The sequence below is a fragment of the Hermetia illucens genome, chromosome 3, assembly GCF_905115235.1.
Source record: "Hermetia illucens chromosome 3, iHerIll2.2.curated.20191125, whole genome shotgun sequence".
Classification (NCBI taxonomy): domain Eukaryota; kingdom Metazoa; phylum Arthropoda; class Insecta; order Diptera; family Stratiomyidae; genus Hermetia; species Hermetia illucens.
Window position 1 is genome coordinate 56,510,152 of NC_051851.1, and position 14,569 is coordinate 56,524,720.

The 14,569-nt window shown below is 41.6% G+C and overlaps 1 protein-coding gene across 1 annotated transcript in view; it reads right to left on the reverse strand.

Moving 5' to 3' along the window:
• Window positions 1–3,523: 3,523 nt before the first annotated feature.
• The window catches only part of LOC119651000, a 614,818-nt gene continuing 603,772 nt past the window's right edge, over window positions 3,524–14,569 (reverse strand). Inside the window, exons 5-7 of the mRNA XM_038054287.1 lie at window positions 13,391–13,589; window positions 13,213–13,319; window positions 3,524–4,938 (exon numbers count right to left, since the gene is read on the reverse strand). Coding sequence (XP_037910215.1) covers window positions 4,816–4,938; window positions 13,213–13,319; window positions 13,391–13,589 — 429 coding nt within the window. The 3' untranslated portion in view covers window positions 3,524–4,815. The remainder of the gene's footprint in view (window positions 4,939–13,212; window positions 13,320–13,390; window positions 13,590–14,569) is intronic.

Sequence of the window (14,569 nt, forward strand, 5' to 3'; positions counted from 1 at the left end):
GAGACAACAAGACAATTCATGGAAAGTCCTTCCATGGGGAGCCTTCTCAGTTTCTCCGATACTTGCCGAGTCTCGGTGGCAACGCAGTTCCAAAGCTTTGCAAAGCATATGCGAAGCATATGAGTGAGACGCTTATTAGCTGTTTTTCACATGACAAGGTCCATGTCACACTTCCTCCCCCTTTCTGCATCGGTTAAACTATCACCAATATTCACCTTCAGCAGGAAAACCACTCTCAAAACAGCTAATTCACCAACTGCCTTGCAAATCTAAAGGGCTGCAAATGGAGCCGTACAAAGTTAAAGAGGAGACTCACTCAGTTCCGATGATGTTGCTAGTACCGAAAGCCTCCATCAGGGTACATATTGGGATCTCTGAAATTTTAAATCTGAACCCACCAAATGCACGAAACCATGTAACTGGAACCGCAATCGGAAAGAAAGAAAGAAAAAGAAGAAGAGGAGGCCTAGATTATCAGCGGTGCCATTTAGGTGCAATCCACGAGAAATGGATCAACTGGGTTTCTTCTCAAAGAAGCTCGGTTCGGCGGAAAGTGAATATGGAGCATACGACCGGGAAATACGGACCATGCACCTGGTAATAAAACACTTTCGTCATGTGGTTGGAGCAAAAGAGTTCAGTATTTTTACGGAACACAAGTCGCAAACTTCCGCTTTCAATAAAGAGAAGAAGAGATTACCACGTCTATTTTGCCATCTAGATTATATAAATCGCGGGTCGATAATGCTGTTGTGGACATGTTATCACGCGTTGAGGAGTTGGAATCAATTGTATCAAAGTGTGTAGCATCTTAGTTTGCTAACGAAAAGCTCCAAATGCTGCAACAGGGAGACTCAAGACTTCGACTGAAGTAATCCCAGGATTTTACTGGTAATATCACGTCTTCTATGATACATCCATTCGGAAAAACAATTTTTAACTGCGTATTCCATCTATCGCACACAGCCGTTTAATTGCTAGCATATCTACACTGACTGTAGTGGTTGCAATAATTGTTAATAATGAATAGTGACTTGTGATGAAATCACGTTAGTCGGCTCTTTCGCCCCACTATCATCGAGAATCGAACATGTGCATCTGGATCTGATCCTTGGGACTGACCTGACCGGTGCAAAGCAGGAATTGCACAGGGGAACTCTTCTAGTATCAATTCAACTATGAGCAAGTATATACGTCGAACTTCACTAACGAGGTAAGGCAGCGTTTCCGGATGTTACGCACAGTCAATAGTAGACAGCTAGTTTTCATATTTATGGACCCCGTGGTAACAAGCTTGTGCGGACAATTTTTTAAAAATTGAAGTCGTCGGACGGTGGTTCAGATACGGGGGAGACAGTCTCCAAAGATTTTTAGATGGATCTGTAATCACCCGTCCCCGTCGATTTTGCCACCCATGACCTTGTACTTCTGAATACATGGTTCATCAAACGATTGCCTCAATTTCCTACATTTTATAGCGGGAATAGTAAAGAGCAAATCGACTATATTCTCATTCTCTCTCTCATTCTCTCGTCACTGGTTGCAAAGCGGTTCCCTATGAGATCGCACCTCAACATCAGCTGTTGATCACCGTCATGCGAATCAAGCCACCGGTAAAACAGCGCGAGGAATGCAATGGCCCGCCTCACATTAAATTATGCCGATTTCGTGAGAAGAAAGAAGAAATGATATCACGCAATTACATACCAACCATTACGAATGTGAAAAAATTGTAGAACCATGTTGAAGACACGATCCACAAAGCGAATCGAATCGGGTTATCGAGGAATTTAGAACCCCATCTGACTGGCAAGAAATTACCACAGTTCCAATATGGAAAAGGACAGATAGTCCGCAGAATGTTGAAATTACCGTCCGATCCGGCTGCTGTCCCATACCATGAACATTTTTGAATCCATTCTTGACAACCGTTTTCGCGAAATCGTTCAAATAATCTTGAATTAGGGCGTGAACAACTGCTGAACTAGTGACGCAATACACGCTGCGCGGTTACCCATGAAGAAACGCCGTGTGAAAAGTCAGTTTCTTTACATTGTATTTCTGGATCTGGAGAAAATGTTTGACCGTGTGCCACATGAACTTATCTGGTGTGCTTTACACAAAACCATGTACCAGAGGAACTCGTGCCCTGGGTGCAATTACTCTACCACCATCCGAAAAGTTAAATTGGAAGTGTGATGTGTGTATCAAAACCATCATCAAAGAAGCGCCCTCTTACCACTCCTCTGTGTTCTTGTTATGGACACTGTCCTACGAGACATCCAACGTCCAGTGCCCTATACACTGCATGATGCAGAAGATGTTTTCCTGGCGTCTCATTGCAGAAATTTTAAATTTCTGACAACCGATCCACATGAAACAGACACTATCACTGTCAGTGGCAGTGATTTGCCCAGAACTAAACGCTTTATTTCGGGTCGGGTTCGTAATGAAATTGCTTCACGCATTAGTGCAACCTGGATCACAGTTAGATACTAGACAGCTACCACACTCCCCCTTGCCCCTCAAGGGGGGAAATCAGTGCGAGTACGCATGATTTCAAATTGTTTTGCCCTTGAGCATGAGCGAGATGAAACGAAAATCCGATCAGCTGTGTTTGACATATCGCCCGGACTTGCCAATGTATTGGTGAGATTGGCAAGTTTTAGCTTATGTATAAGTGAATACGTGAAACAACTTTTTGCTACATAGATGGGTGAGCACGCCGTAGTACCAGAATAGCAAAAGCTCACCGATCTCTCTCTTACCAATACGATTTGACGAAGATTATGCCTTTTCCTTGTTTAGCGTCTCTAATGTGTACAGATAAGCTTCTGCAAGCACATTCGCAAGTGGGGTCATTTTTGTAAGGGTACTGCCTATAGTAGATCTACTGTGACCTGGATGAACTGGCATTTCGGAGCTGGCATTCTTTGTGATCGGCGTATGTGAAGACGAAGATGTTGTGTTGGACTAGCGGCGTGGCGCGTACTAATCTGATATGGGGTTGCACCGATTGTGAAAAAATTGCAAAAGAAGCGTCTTCGATGGCATGGTTATGTAGTTCGTATTAACCAGAAATCAAAAGGCCTGCCGAAATAACGGTGGGTTGATACTTGAATGGTGATTTGAAGCGTTCGCGACTACATCCAGATCAGGCCTTTGATAAAATAAAAAGGAGCAACCGATTATGACAATCCGACCCCGCTTGCGGACGAGATAAAAGCTGAAGAAAAAGAAGAAGAAGGAATCGCAAGAATTCAATCTTCTTCGTTTGGAATCCAAGAGCAAAGTGAGGATGGAATAAGTACAGTTTAGGCCAACTAAATCCGTGTTCCATCAAAGTTTTATCTCACTCGTCGCTTCTTCCTGACGGATTGGAAAAAATATGAAATTTTGCAAATAATCGAACGCAAGTCACGCAAAGATGTAGTAGGGAACTATGCATTATCATGGGGGAATTGCTAATCGCAGGTTGCTGGGGAAAGCGCTGCAGCACCTCTGACAATAGTGAAAACGGGGACCGACATCAAGAATATTAACCAATAACGAGGACTTTACTGCTCCGTTAGTATTTTAATATTTACCTTATTTCTCCACTTTGTTGCGCAACTCTCCAGAATAGAAGGTATTGAACGAACATGGGTTAATGTATCTTTACTAGGTTGTATCCATTGTTCTACTGAGTTTTTTCAAAAACGTTTCAACAAATTAACACTCTAGTAAGCATCGTGATTACTCCTAATATTTTTCACTAAATTTAACATTTTTATCTTAGTTTGACTTATTATCTTTTGTGAAAAATAATTTCCATGGTATCTTTATCTTTTATGTAATTTCAAATTAGATTCATGCAAAATAAACAGAGCTTGTTTTCAGTTGCATAATATTTACTAACTACATTTTTACGAAAGACCTACAAAGTATTGTATTTTAGTAAACTTAAGCGGTCATTTATACGCTACTTCCATGTAAATAGAGAGTAATTGAGGTCCATCCATTTTACATAAGTACTTGTAATGCGGTTTGGAGCTGATCTTTTATTTGGAGTTCTTAATTTTCATGTTTGTTATTCAAATTAAGTGTAGAGCTTAGAAATCTTATGATTCGAAATTTACAGCGAGGGGAGATTAAATAATGCAGGAATTATCTTAAGTCTGAAATGCGTATAAGAAGTTAGCAAATTTTATTTATAATTGATATAGTTGCTATCTGAGCAGCGGATCTTTTTACTGCCTTTGTTTACTGGAGAGCTCACTACTCTGGGAAAGTAACGTATAAACTTCATTTACTTCCAAACTTTTTCTTTCAAAAACTATAAAATTTGTATTATTGAAGTGAATTTATATCGTTTTATAAATTTACTTCAAGTCAAGGTCAATTTTAAGCGTTATCAGCCTATACCGGCTTTAAATTCTTTTTCGCTTCTTTATAAAATTGTCAATTTATTCAAATGGGGTTATGTGGATGAACGGGACATTCATGGAATTTTATAAGCTACTTATCGCGCGTACATTTGATATATTTTTACTAAAATGAGGCAGGAGCAAAAACTAAAATTTCAGATCAGAATAGGTCGTAGGAAGATACATATTTTTATTGTTTATTTTATTTAGAAAGTTTTAAAGCTCACAGGTTGATATTATTTCAATTTTCATTCTCTAAGTTTAGGAATAATGTGTTGAAAGCATTTAGTTATCGGAATGTCGTGGCAAGTGTGTGAAAAAAAGTTTGTATAAAATTGTATTTGATTTTCTAGAAAACGGAGAGAAATCGCCTCTAAGTAAAAATAGATGAAATGTACACGATTTACTTTCAATTGTTAACTTCGTGACAAACTTCCATATAATCCGGATCGTGCATTATTCCTTTGATCATGTCTTTAAGCATTGTATAACGTGGAAATATTGGATATAATTTGGAATTGCCATATTCGTCCTGAAATGAGAAAGTAGGAAGTGATTAGATATGAAATAGCTACCCCTAAGCAAAACAAATACAGATATATAGATAGCATACAAATAAGGTTTAAAAGCTCAGCCAGTAAAGTAGATTATAGAAATGTCCATTTTTCTATACGTAAATTTAGCATGTATCGGACTCCTTTTTGGTGCAATTAAAGATAAAATAGAATAATGTGCACAGTGGAGTCCAAGTTCCATTTTTCTCCCTATTTGATCTCTAATGGGATTTTGGGTTCAAAGTCGAATACAAATATCCATGACGGACTGGGATTCAAACCCAGGCAAAGAGATCGAGGGGCTGAAACGTAACCGACCTTGCTATCAGACCGTATTTCTTCATAGAGTTGGATCCAATGTTTATATAGATATGCGATTATACGGTCGCTCCGTTATACTATTTAATATGTACAGATTATTTTGCAACTGTACACAATGTTTTAGTTAAGTTGTAACCTAGGCGTTGATATAATAATTTGCATTATTAAAAATCACACCTCACCTAATACCTGTGCTTTTATTAATCTCTAGGTAGCGTAGAACTCGCTTTTTTGTCGAACTAGCTAGTTAAAAGGAATACTGGGATCAACTCATCTTTTTTAACCAACTCCACTTCCATATCTCCTATGGACCATTTGCCAGTATTCTTTTTTTGGTCCATAGGAGATATGTAAGTGGAGTTTGTGATGATTTCTTGGGGTCACCCTGAACGCTTCGGTCTCTAATGTTCCCCACATTGAACTGGCATTAAACCGTGCAACAACGCCTCCCACTCCCTTCTACCCTTCATTTATATATAGTTACCATTTATCCCTTGGTGGGGTATATTGCGTCGACCACACTTACGCCCCATCGTTCACGCGGTACGCGCTCCAGCTCCCCCCCACGATTTCCTGAGACGCTCGCACGTCTTCTCTTCTATTCTGAACCAAATTCCCTTGGAACGACCCACTCGTTGGTCATCCTAGAAGAGTGGATTACGCTGCATAGCATAGCAAGCAATGCAATTGTTACCCTTCCTTAATGTGTGACCTACATACTACCACTTTCGCTTTCCGATCACAATGCGTACGAGTGCCAGGCCCGTACGCTAAACAAGTTTATCGATTGAAATAGTATTAGATAATACCTTTTATTTTCTGTGGAATACCCCTTCTGCGGAGAGCACTCCAGATACACTACATGTTTACGCTATCACGCTTCACAGGATCATCGAAAGATTTGCGACCACATGCGAGCTCTTTCTTAATGTGATATACACTTCTAAAATTATTGCGTTCTGCGGCATCTTCTGTTTTTCTGAACAGTGCAATAGCAAATCCTGTCTTGCCTACGTCGAATTTCTCGGGATTTCGCTCGGTATCGGAGTTTGAGTGCGTCATGCCCACCGTCACTCGCAGTGGTTAATAAAGCTTTCAACTCCTTCCGTTCTTTGATCCACTTCCACTTCAGGGAGATCTTATGACGCCCCTTCGGGACGTGACCGACGGCCTGTATAGTAGACGAGACAACATCATTTTTAATAGCAGCACAATGCTCTTCTATATTCTCAAGCGGCTTACTCAGTATATCGGCCGTCCGGTCAGTGAGATAGCTCCCTCTCATTGTTGAGCGACAATTGGATCATATTAACGGTCGATTTTGAACTTAGCAGGTTGCAGCCCTGCGAGATTGTGATGCCCCATAACTTGCAGCGCGAACTTGCAATCAGAAGTCTATTAGCAACCGGCTCCCAGATCAAGAGAGCGCGCCTTGTGATAGTAGACAGATAAAACTCGACACCGGAATGGCGTCTGCTACGGCTTGGTTTTCCATAGTATAAAAGCACATCGCCCCAAGGGGGAGGAGTATCATTCAGAGTCTATTCTTCAACTACAACCTAAAGGGCAAACAGTTGCTTCGAAAGTGAAACTGTTCTGCTACGAGCAAATCATCAATTCTTTTTTCAGCTTTGGTTTCATATTCTGGATCGACTACCCTCCATCGCAAATCGAGAGATTGTGTCTCCAAGAGTGAGAAATATATAACTTTCGCAAAATCTATAAGTTGAGATTAGCTCCAGAACCTCCCCGTATACTCGCATATAGGTATACTTGTGAAACCTCCTCTCAATTCACTTTGCAGCTCTAATTCATCATGATCATCAACGGCGCAACAACCGGTATTCGGTCTAGGCCTGCCTTAATAAGGAACTTCAGACATCCCGGTTTTGCGCCGAGGTCCACCAATTCGATATCCCTAAAAGCTGTCTGGCGTCCTGGCCCACGCCATCGCTCCATCTTAGGCAGGGTCTGCCTCGTCTTCTTTTCCTACCATAGATATTGCCCTTATAGACTTTCCGGGTGGGATCATCTTCATCCGTACGGATTAAGTGACCCGCCCACCGTAACCTATTGAGCCGGATTTTATCCACAACCGGACGGTCATGGTATCGCTCATAGATTTCGTCATTGTGTAGGCTACGGAATCGTCCATCCTCATGTAGGGGGCCAAAAATTCTTCGGAGGATTCTTCTCTCGAACGCGGCCAAGAGTTCGCAATTTTTCTTGCTAAGAACCCAAGTTTCCGAGGAATACATGAGGACCGGCAAGATCATAGTCTTGTACAGTAAGAGCTTTGACCCTATGGTGAGACGTTTCGAGCGGAACAGTCTTTGTACGCTGAAGTAGGCTCTGTTGGCTGACAACAACGGTGCGCGGATTTCATCATCGTAGTTGTTATCGGTTGTGATCTTCGACCCTAGATAGGAGAAATTGTCAACGGTCTCAAAGTTGTATTCCCCTATCCTTATTCTTGTTCGTGCTTGTGTTTGACCAGTGCGGTTTGATGTTGTTGGTTGATTCGTCTTCGGTGCTGACGTTGCCACCATGTATTTTGACTTGCCTTCATTGATGTGCAGCCCAAGATCTCGCGCCGCCTGCTCGATCTGAATGAAGGCAGTTTGAACGTCTCGGGTGGTTCTTCCCATGATGTCGATATCGTCAGCATAGGCCAGTAGTTGGGTGGACTTGAAGAGGATCGTACCTCTTGCATTCACCTCAGCATCACGGATCACCTTCTCGAGGGCCAGGTTAAAGAGGACGCATGATAGCGCATCCCCTTGTCGTAGACCGTTGTTGATGTCGAATGGTCTTGAGAGTGATCCTGCTGCTTTTATCTGGCCTCGTACATTGGTCGGGGTCAGCCTAGTCAGTCTTACTAGTTTCGTCGGGATACCGAATTCTCTTATGGCCGTGTACAGTTTTACCCTGGCTATGCTATCCTAGGCGGCTTTAAAGTCGATGAACAGATGGTGCAACTGTTGTCCATATTCCAACAGTTTTTCCATCGCCTGCCACAGAGAGAAAATCTGATCTGTTGCTGATTTGCCTGGAGTGAAGCCCCTTTGGTATGGGCCAATGATGTTCTGGGCGTATGGGGCTATCCGGCCTAGCAAGATAGTGGAGAATATCTTATAGATGGTATTCAGCAACGTGATACCTCTATAATTGCTGCACTGTGTGATATCTCCCTTTTTATGTATGAGACAGATTATGCCTCGCTGCCAATCGTCAGGCATTGATTCGCTGTCCCACACCTTGAGCACAAGTTGATGAACCACTTGGTGTAACTGGTCGCCTCCATATTTAACCAATTCGGCTGTAATTCCATCGGCTCCTGACGACTTATGATTTTTTAGCCGATGAATTGCACGGACTGTTTCTCCTAAACTTGGTGGTAGCAGTATTTGTCCGTCGTCTTCAGTTTGCGGGACCTCCAATTCGCCGATGTTCTGGTTGTTCAGTAGCTCATCAAAGTACTCAACCCATCGCTCTAATATGCCCATTCTGTCGGAAATCAGATTTCCCTCTTTGTCTCGGCAGGATGAGCATCGAGGTGTATAAGGCTTCATCCTGCTGACTAGTTGGTAAAACTTGCGCGCCTGGTGCGGTTGCTCCCTGTACTTTTCTAGTTCACAGACTTGTTGGTTCTCCCAGGCTTCCTTTTTCCGTCTGTGAAGTCGCTTCTCCGCTCGACGGAGTTCGTGATAAGTCTCTGCGTGTGCCCGCGTTCTTTAAGAATGCAACATTACTCGGTATGCGGCATTCTTCCGTTGCGTTGCTAGCTTACATTCATCGTCAAACCAGCCGTTCCGACTCCTTTTGCGGCTGGGGCCAAGTATATTTGTGGCCGTATCCATGATAACGTTTTTCAGGTGGTTGTGAAGATCATTAGTTGATGCTTCATCTCCAGGTCCTCTATTGACTGCGGTTATTGCGGCATCCATTTCCCTCTTATAGGTGTCGCGGAGGGTTGTGTTGTGGATGGCTTCAGTGTTCACTTTCATCTGATTGTCAGAGGGGATTCTAGGTGGTATTGTTATTCGGGCTCGGAGCACCATGCCAACGAGATAGTGATCCGAGTCTATATTGGCCCCCCTATATGTTCTGACATTCATCAAGGCTGAGAGGTGGCGGCGTTCGATCAACACGTGGTCAATTTGTTTGAAAGTGGTCCCGTCTGGAGAGGACCACGTATGTTTGTGGACCGCTTTCCGCGCAAACCAGGTACTTCCAACAACCATTTCGTGTGACCCTGCTAATTGAATAGTCAGCAGTCCGTTATCATTTGTTTTTTCGTGTAAGCTATGGGAGCCAACGTATCGCCTGAATACGGGCTTCTTCCCTACTTGGCCGTTAAAATCCCCAAGTATGATTTTGATATCATATCTGGGACAGGCTTCGAGGGTTCGTTCTACTGCCTCGTAGAAAGTATCCTTCTCCGACTCTGCAGTCTCCTCTGTACGGGCGTGAACGTTTATGAGGCTTATATTTCTAAACTTGCCTCGCAAGCGCAGAGTGCATAGCCGTTCGCTTATGTTTTCAAAGCCGGTAACAGCAGGTTTCATTTTTTGGCTTACTAAGAAACCTACTCCGAGCACATGGTTTATTGGATGACCGCTATAATATATGGTGTAGCTGCTCTTTTCCAGGAAACTGCTCCCTGTCCATCGCATCTCTTGCAACGCTGTTATATCAGCCCTATATTGGGACAGGGTATCGGCTAGCTGCTCATCAGCTTCATCTCTGTACAGGGAGCGCACGTTCCATGAGAAAATGCGCAAATCATTATTTCGTTGTCGTTGCCGGGTCCGTCGTTTTAGAATCCGTCCTGTCCGAGGCTCCTGTTCTGGCTTCGTAACAAGTTGTTTTCCGTGTAGGGTTGTCAGCCCTACCCAACCCCGAACCTGGAGGACCAGTTGGTATAATTTGTCCCGTTTTTAGGCGCGGGAGACTCGCCTTCATCCTTCTCCGTCTGCAGCTTTTCGTTAAGAAAGAGCTCCCAGCGGTCACCACGTGGAGGTGGAGGTAGGGTTTGGTAGTAGAGCTGTTGGTGTTGGTTCAGCAGGCATTTCCCAGGTTTTATGCTCCATCGTGGGTACCAATCCACGTTTCGCCCCGGGGCCTATACTACCCTTTGACACTACTCTAATTCAAGCAGGTAAAGTGGAAAACTCCCTCTAGTAACTTTCACAAATGATGATTGGTCATAACAAAATTAATATGCAGTTTTCATAGAAATTTGTAATCAAAGAACTGATGATCCTATGCAGGCACGCTTTCGACAGATTTTACATATTATTTGAGTAATCATAAATTAAAGAGAAAGGTACAATAAACCGAAACTGTTTGTGGCAACATTATTTCAGGTAAATCGATTCACAGTATGAAGGGAACCTGATATCCATACATTAAGGGGGTCATCCCGTGTGAAGGCCGTTTTTTTTGGCTTTTTTAGAAATTTTTTGTGAAGTACTGCATAAAGGTACAAATGGGAATTTTTCACCATATATTTACTAATATCTTGAGCATGCGTACTAATTTTTCGAGCCCGATAGCATAGTTCATTATTGAAATACAGAGCAACCTATACCATCCCTGAAAAAAGGTGCTTTTTTGCTGCCATACTAGAGGGCGCTATGATCATCTTAAAGAACAATGTAAACAGCATTTTAAAATGCGGAATTAACACAGTCTGCAAACTAGGATTATTAAAAAATATTGAAAGGTAAACTTTTGATGTCTTATAAAATTATTTTTGTGGATTTTGGTGTTTTTCCAAGGCCTCTTTAATGAATAAAATTAAACAAGTCGGAATACCGGAAGCTCGTGCTTCGGGTATAAAGGTTTTGTGTTCATCTTATGTAAGAAATTTCAACGCACATTTTTCTATCCGTATATAGCTACAAATCCAACATAATCCTTCATATTTTTCCAAACTACACACATACGTACAGCCATAGATATTACGCTCACCTTAAACAAACAAACTGCCTATTTCCGAATACTGTACACATATATGCACGTATATAAATTTATCGTCCCCATATTTCCGATTTACTTCTTATATCTATCTGAATTAGGCATTACCCGCAAAGTTCATTAGCACGCATATATTATATACCTACATACACACATGTCTGGTTGACAAATAACTAAAAAACTAAAACAAAATAATTTTCTGCGGCCCAATTCATAAGAACTCATTTCGTTGTGGTATTGACGAATTGATATGTGATGATGACGTCATGCAGGTTGTAGAATGCACGAAATTCACAAAAAATTGTGAAGTTTCACCCCCTATAACTGTGTTAATAATGGTTGGATTTTCTTCAAACTTGACCAAACTGTGCATTATGTTCTTCATTATATGCATGGTAAATTTTGTACTTCTGGGATGAACATAAGGGGCGGGGGGGGTTCGGGTAAATTAAATGTTTAATTTCATCAACATCCAAGGTAGATTAGTTGTGTAGGAAGTTTTCTATGTGATATACCCGTAACGAATTAGTTTGGATGACAAAAAGTTGTAGTATTTCCAATTTCAGGTTTTTGGATCGGGTACAGCAGAATCCAGACCGGAAACTAATCTGCTCTTCGTCGATTGAACTTTCGAAATGTTCTTTGATACGGTCCAGGATAATTTAAGCTAGTATTTTTGCGATAGCTGGAAGCGCGCAAATTCATCTCCAATTGTCGTACCTATGACAAGCGCTCTTAATCAGAATCTTAACAAGCATCTTTTTATCCACTTATTGGGAAAGATCTGGGTTTTTTCCATATTTCTGAATGAGTCAAGGCATAGACACCGTCAGAGATAACTTCGCATCTGCTTAGAGGAGCAGTTCTTGCCCAAAAGTGGCTTGCCATCTCATTGACTAGAGTGGAATTTTAATGGATGTTACAAGATTAAAAAACTACTTAATATAGTGAATGGGAACCTAACTTTAACATCACTCAAAGTGCCATCGGAAGGTAAGCAAGGTCTTTTGATATGCAATATATGGCTGCGAAATCGTTTTTACTTTCGGGAGCATCTACTTTCTGACCAACGCAATGGTGGAATTTCTTTTGTCACGAAGTACACTCCGATGGTATTCAATCAGTCGGGTGGTGTGACGTCCTTTCGGACGGTAGTCGACAATTTCATCTTCGCTAAACATATCTGGAGCAGGCCTGTGTTCATCAATACTTTCGTGCTATTTGTTTGGCGCTTATGTCGTTTGGTCGACAGCCGGATTGCCCTATTGATTTTTAGAGGCCCCCCCCTCTAAAATCCAATAGGGGAATTCGGGGGGGAGGGTGGGGGCAAAGTTCTGTTCTCCTGCGAGCAGAAGCAATTGCGACACGCAAACGAAAGTGAACGGTTACCAGATTATGGTCCCTATCGAGCTCGATATTAGCGCCTATTTGTTTACATATATTCAGAAGATAACTCCTAAATTTATTGTAGCTCCTGATATGATCGATCTGATTAGATGTTTGTTGTCAGTTGAAACCCGACTAACCTTTTGGTTGGCGTTGTGTTGGCATACTTCTCCATTATATGCAACAACTAGGTATCGTCACAGCCCATCTTGGCATTCAGATCACCCACCACCATCACTCGTCCCTTTTAGAAAGCCTCTCCTGAACTGCGTGCGTTTACTCATAGAAACTCTCTCCTCTGTATCCAACAACTTTTTTGGTCATAGCACCACATATTTATGACGCTTCTCAACTTCGACCCTCAAATCAAGAAAGCGTGCCTTGCAGTAGCTATCAGCAACACTCCGACACCGGACGTACAGCTGCATCCTTTGAAATTTTTTCTACAGGGGTTTTACATTGGATCAAATCACGGTTGGAGGGATAAAGTTGGAGACTCCTCACAGTTGGAGTCTCTAAACAATGATATTTAAAGTTTGATATTCATTTCGTTTTATAGATACCTTTAGTTCTCGAATTAAATGTCTTAGTCCTAAGTATTTTTTAAGCAGTCGATACAAGTCGTTTATCATCTGAGTATTTTCCTGTTCAATTTGTGCGGTCGTCATAGCTAAAAAAATACCAGAAAAATTAATATGTTAATAATATGTTAATAAACTTAAAAGGATCATAGATATTTACTTTCTAATCGTTCCATTCGTTCCCTTCGTTCAGCAGCTTCTTCAGCAAGTTTTGCGGATGTTTTCACTCCTTCGCCTGATTTTTGAGTTTTTTCCATGATCGAACAAGCTCTCATAACGTATGATGGCACGGTTTCTTGCTTTTCCTGTTTTGGAATGTCGATTAGGGTCCAATATTGGGTTTCTAAGCGGATAACCTCCTGAAAATAGATCGGGATTTTAAATGTACATCAGACATGCAATTCGCCGGAATTGAAAGTGGTAATTTAGACTAGCGATATTATCAAGTCAATTTGAACGAATTCGACTTTGCAGTCCTCTAAATAGTGGTTCCATTGCTCTTACATATCTTTGCCTGCTCTGTAATTATCCCATCTTCGTTATTTTTTTGAGAATATTGAAATACATCCTGGTAGCATTTAGCATCTGATACATATACAATTTTTTATGAGGGCCAACAGGAAGAATGATGATTTACTAGTCTTGAGCCATTTACTCTTCATATTTATTCTAGCAAATCAGTGATTAAACTAAAAATGAACATTCAAGATAGCTATTACTAACCACGGCGACAGAGCATCAACTAGCGAAGTTTGATCGTTTAGTTACCCAAGTACATAAATGTAGCTTTACCAAATTACCGGTCGACACAAGCTTGCGGCCGGTTGGGGTTTTTTTGTACTTCGAATGTTCCATAGTAAGTAATCCAATTGCTGGAGGTATTATGAAATTGTATTACCAAAACATAATCCTCGGGAATGGTTTACAAAACATTGCCCTAAATGACGGATTTGCCAGTTCTTAAGTCAAAGGTAGTCACCGTTTTCTATCATCACAAAAGGATCGGAAAACAACAGCAGAAACGACGGTACCTATTCACAAGAAATTTGGTGGGGAGGTGGGAACTGTGAACCCTTACACATATAGTGAACTAAATTGCTGCCGGTTAAACTTAATCGGGTCCCCATACACCAAAAAGGGGTGCCAATTTTTTTTTCACCGAACACAGTTATATGGGGTATCAAATCAATCGGTTAGTATTTTCCAAAGCAGGTATTAGTTTTGACATTGGTAGCGAATGGGAGGACTGCGGGGGTCCCAAAAGGGGCAATTACTTCAAGGACACGTTTTTAGAAACTACCCAACCCAAAAACCTGAAAAAATTGTGGTGGTTCGTGCA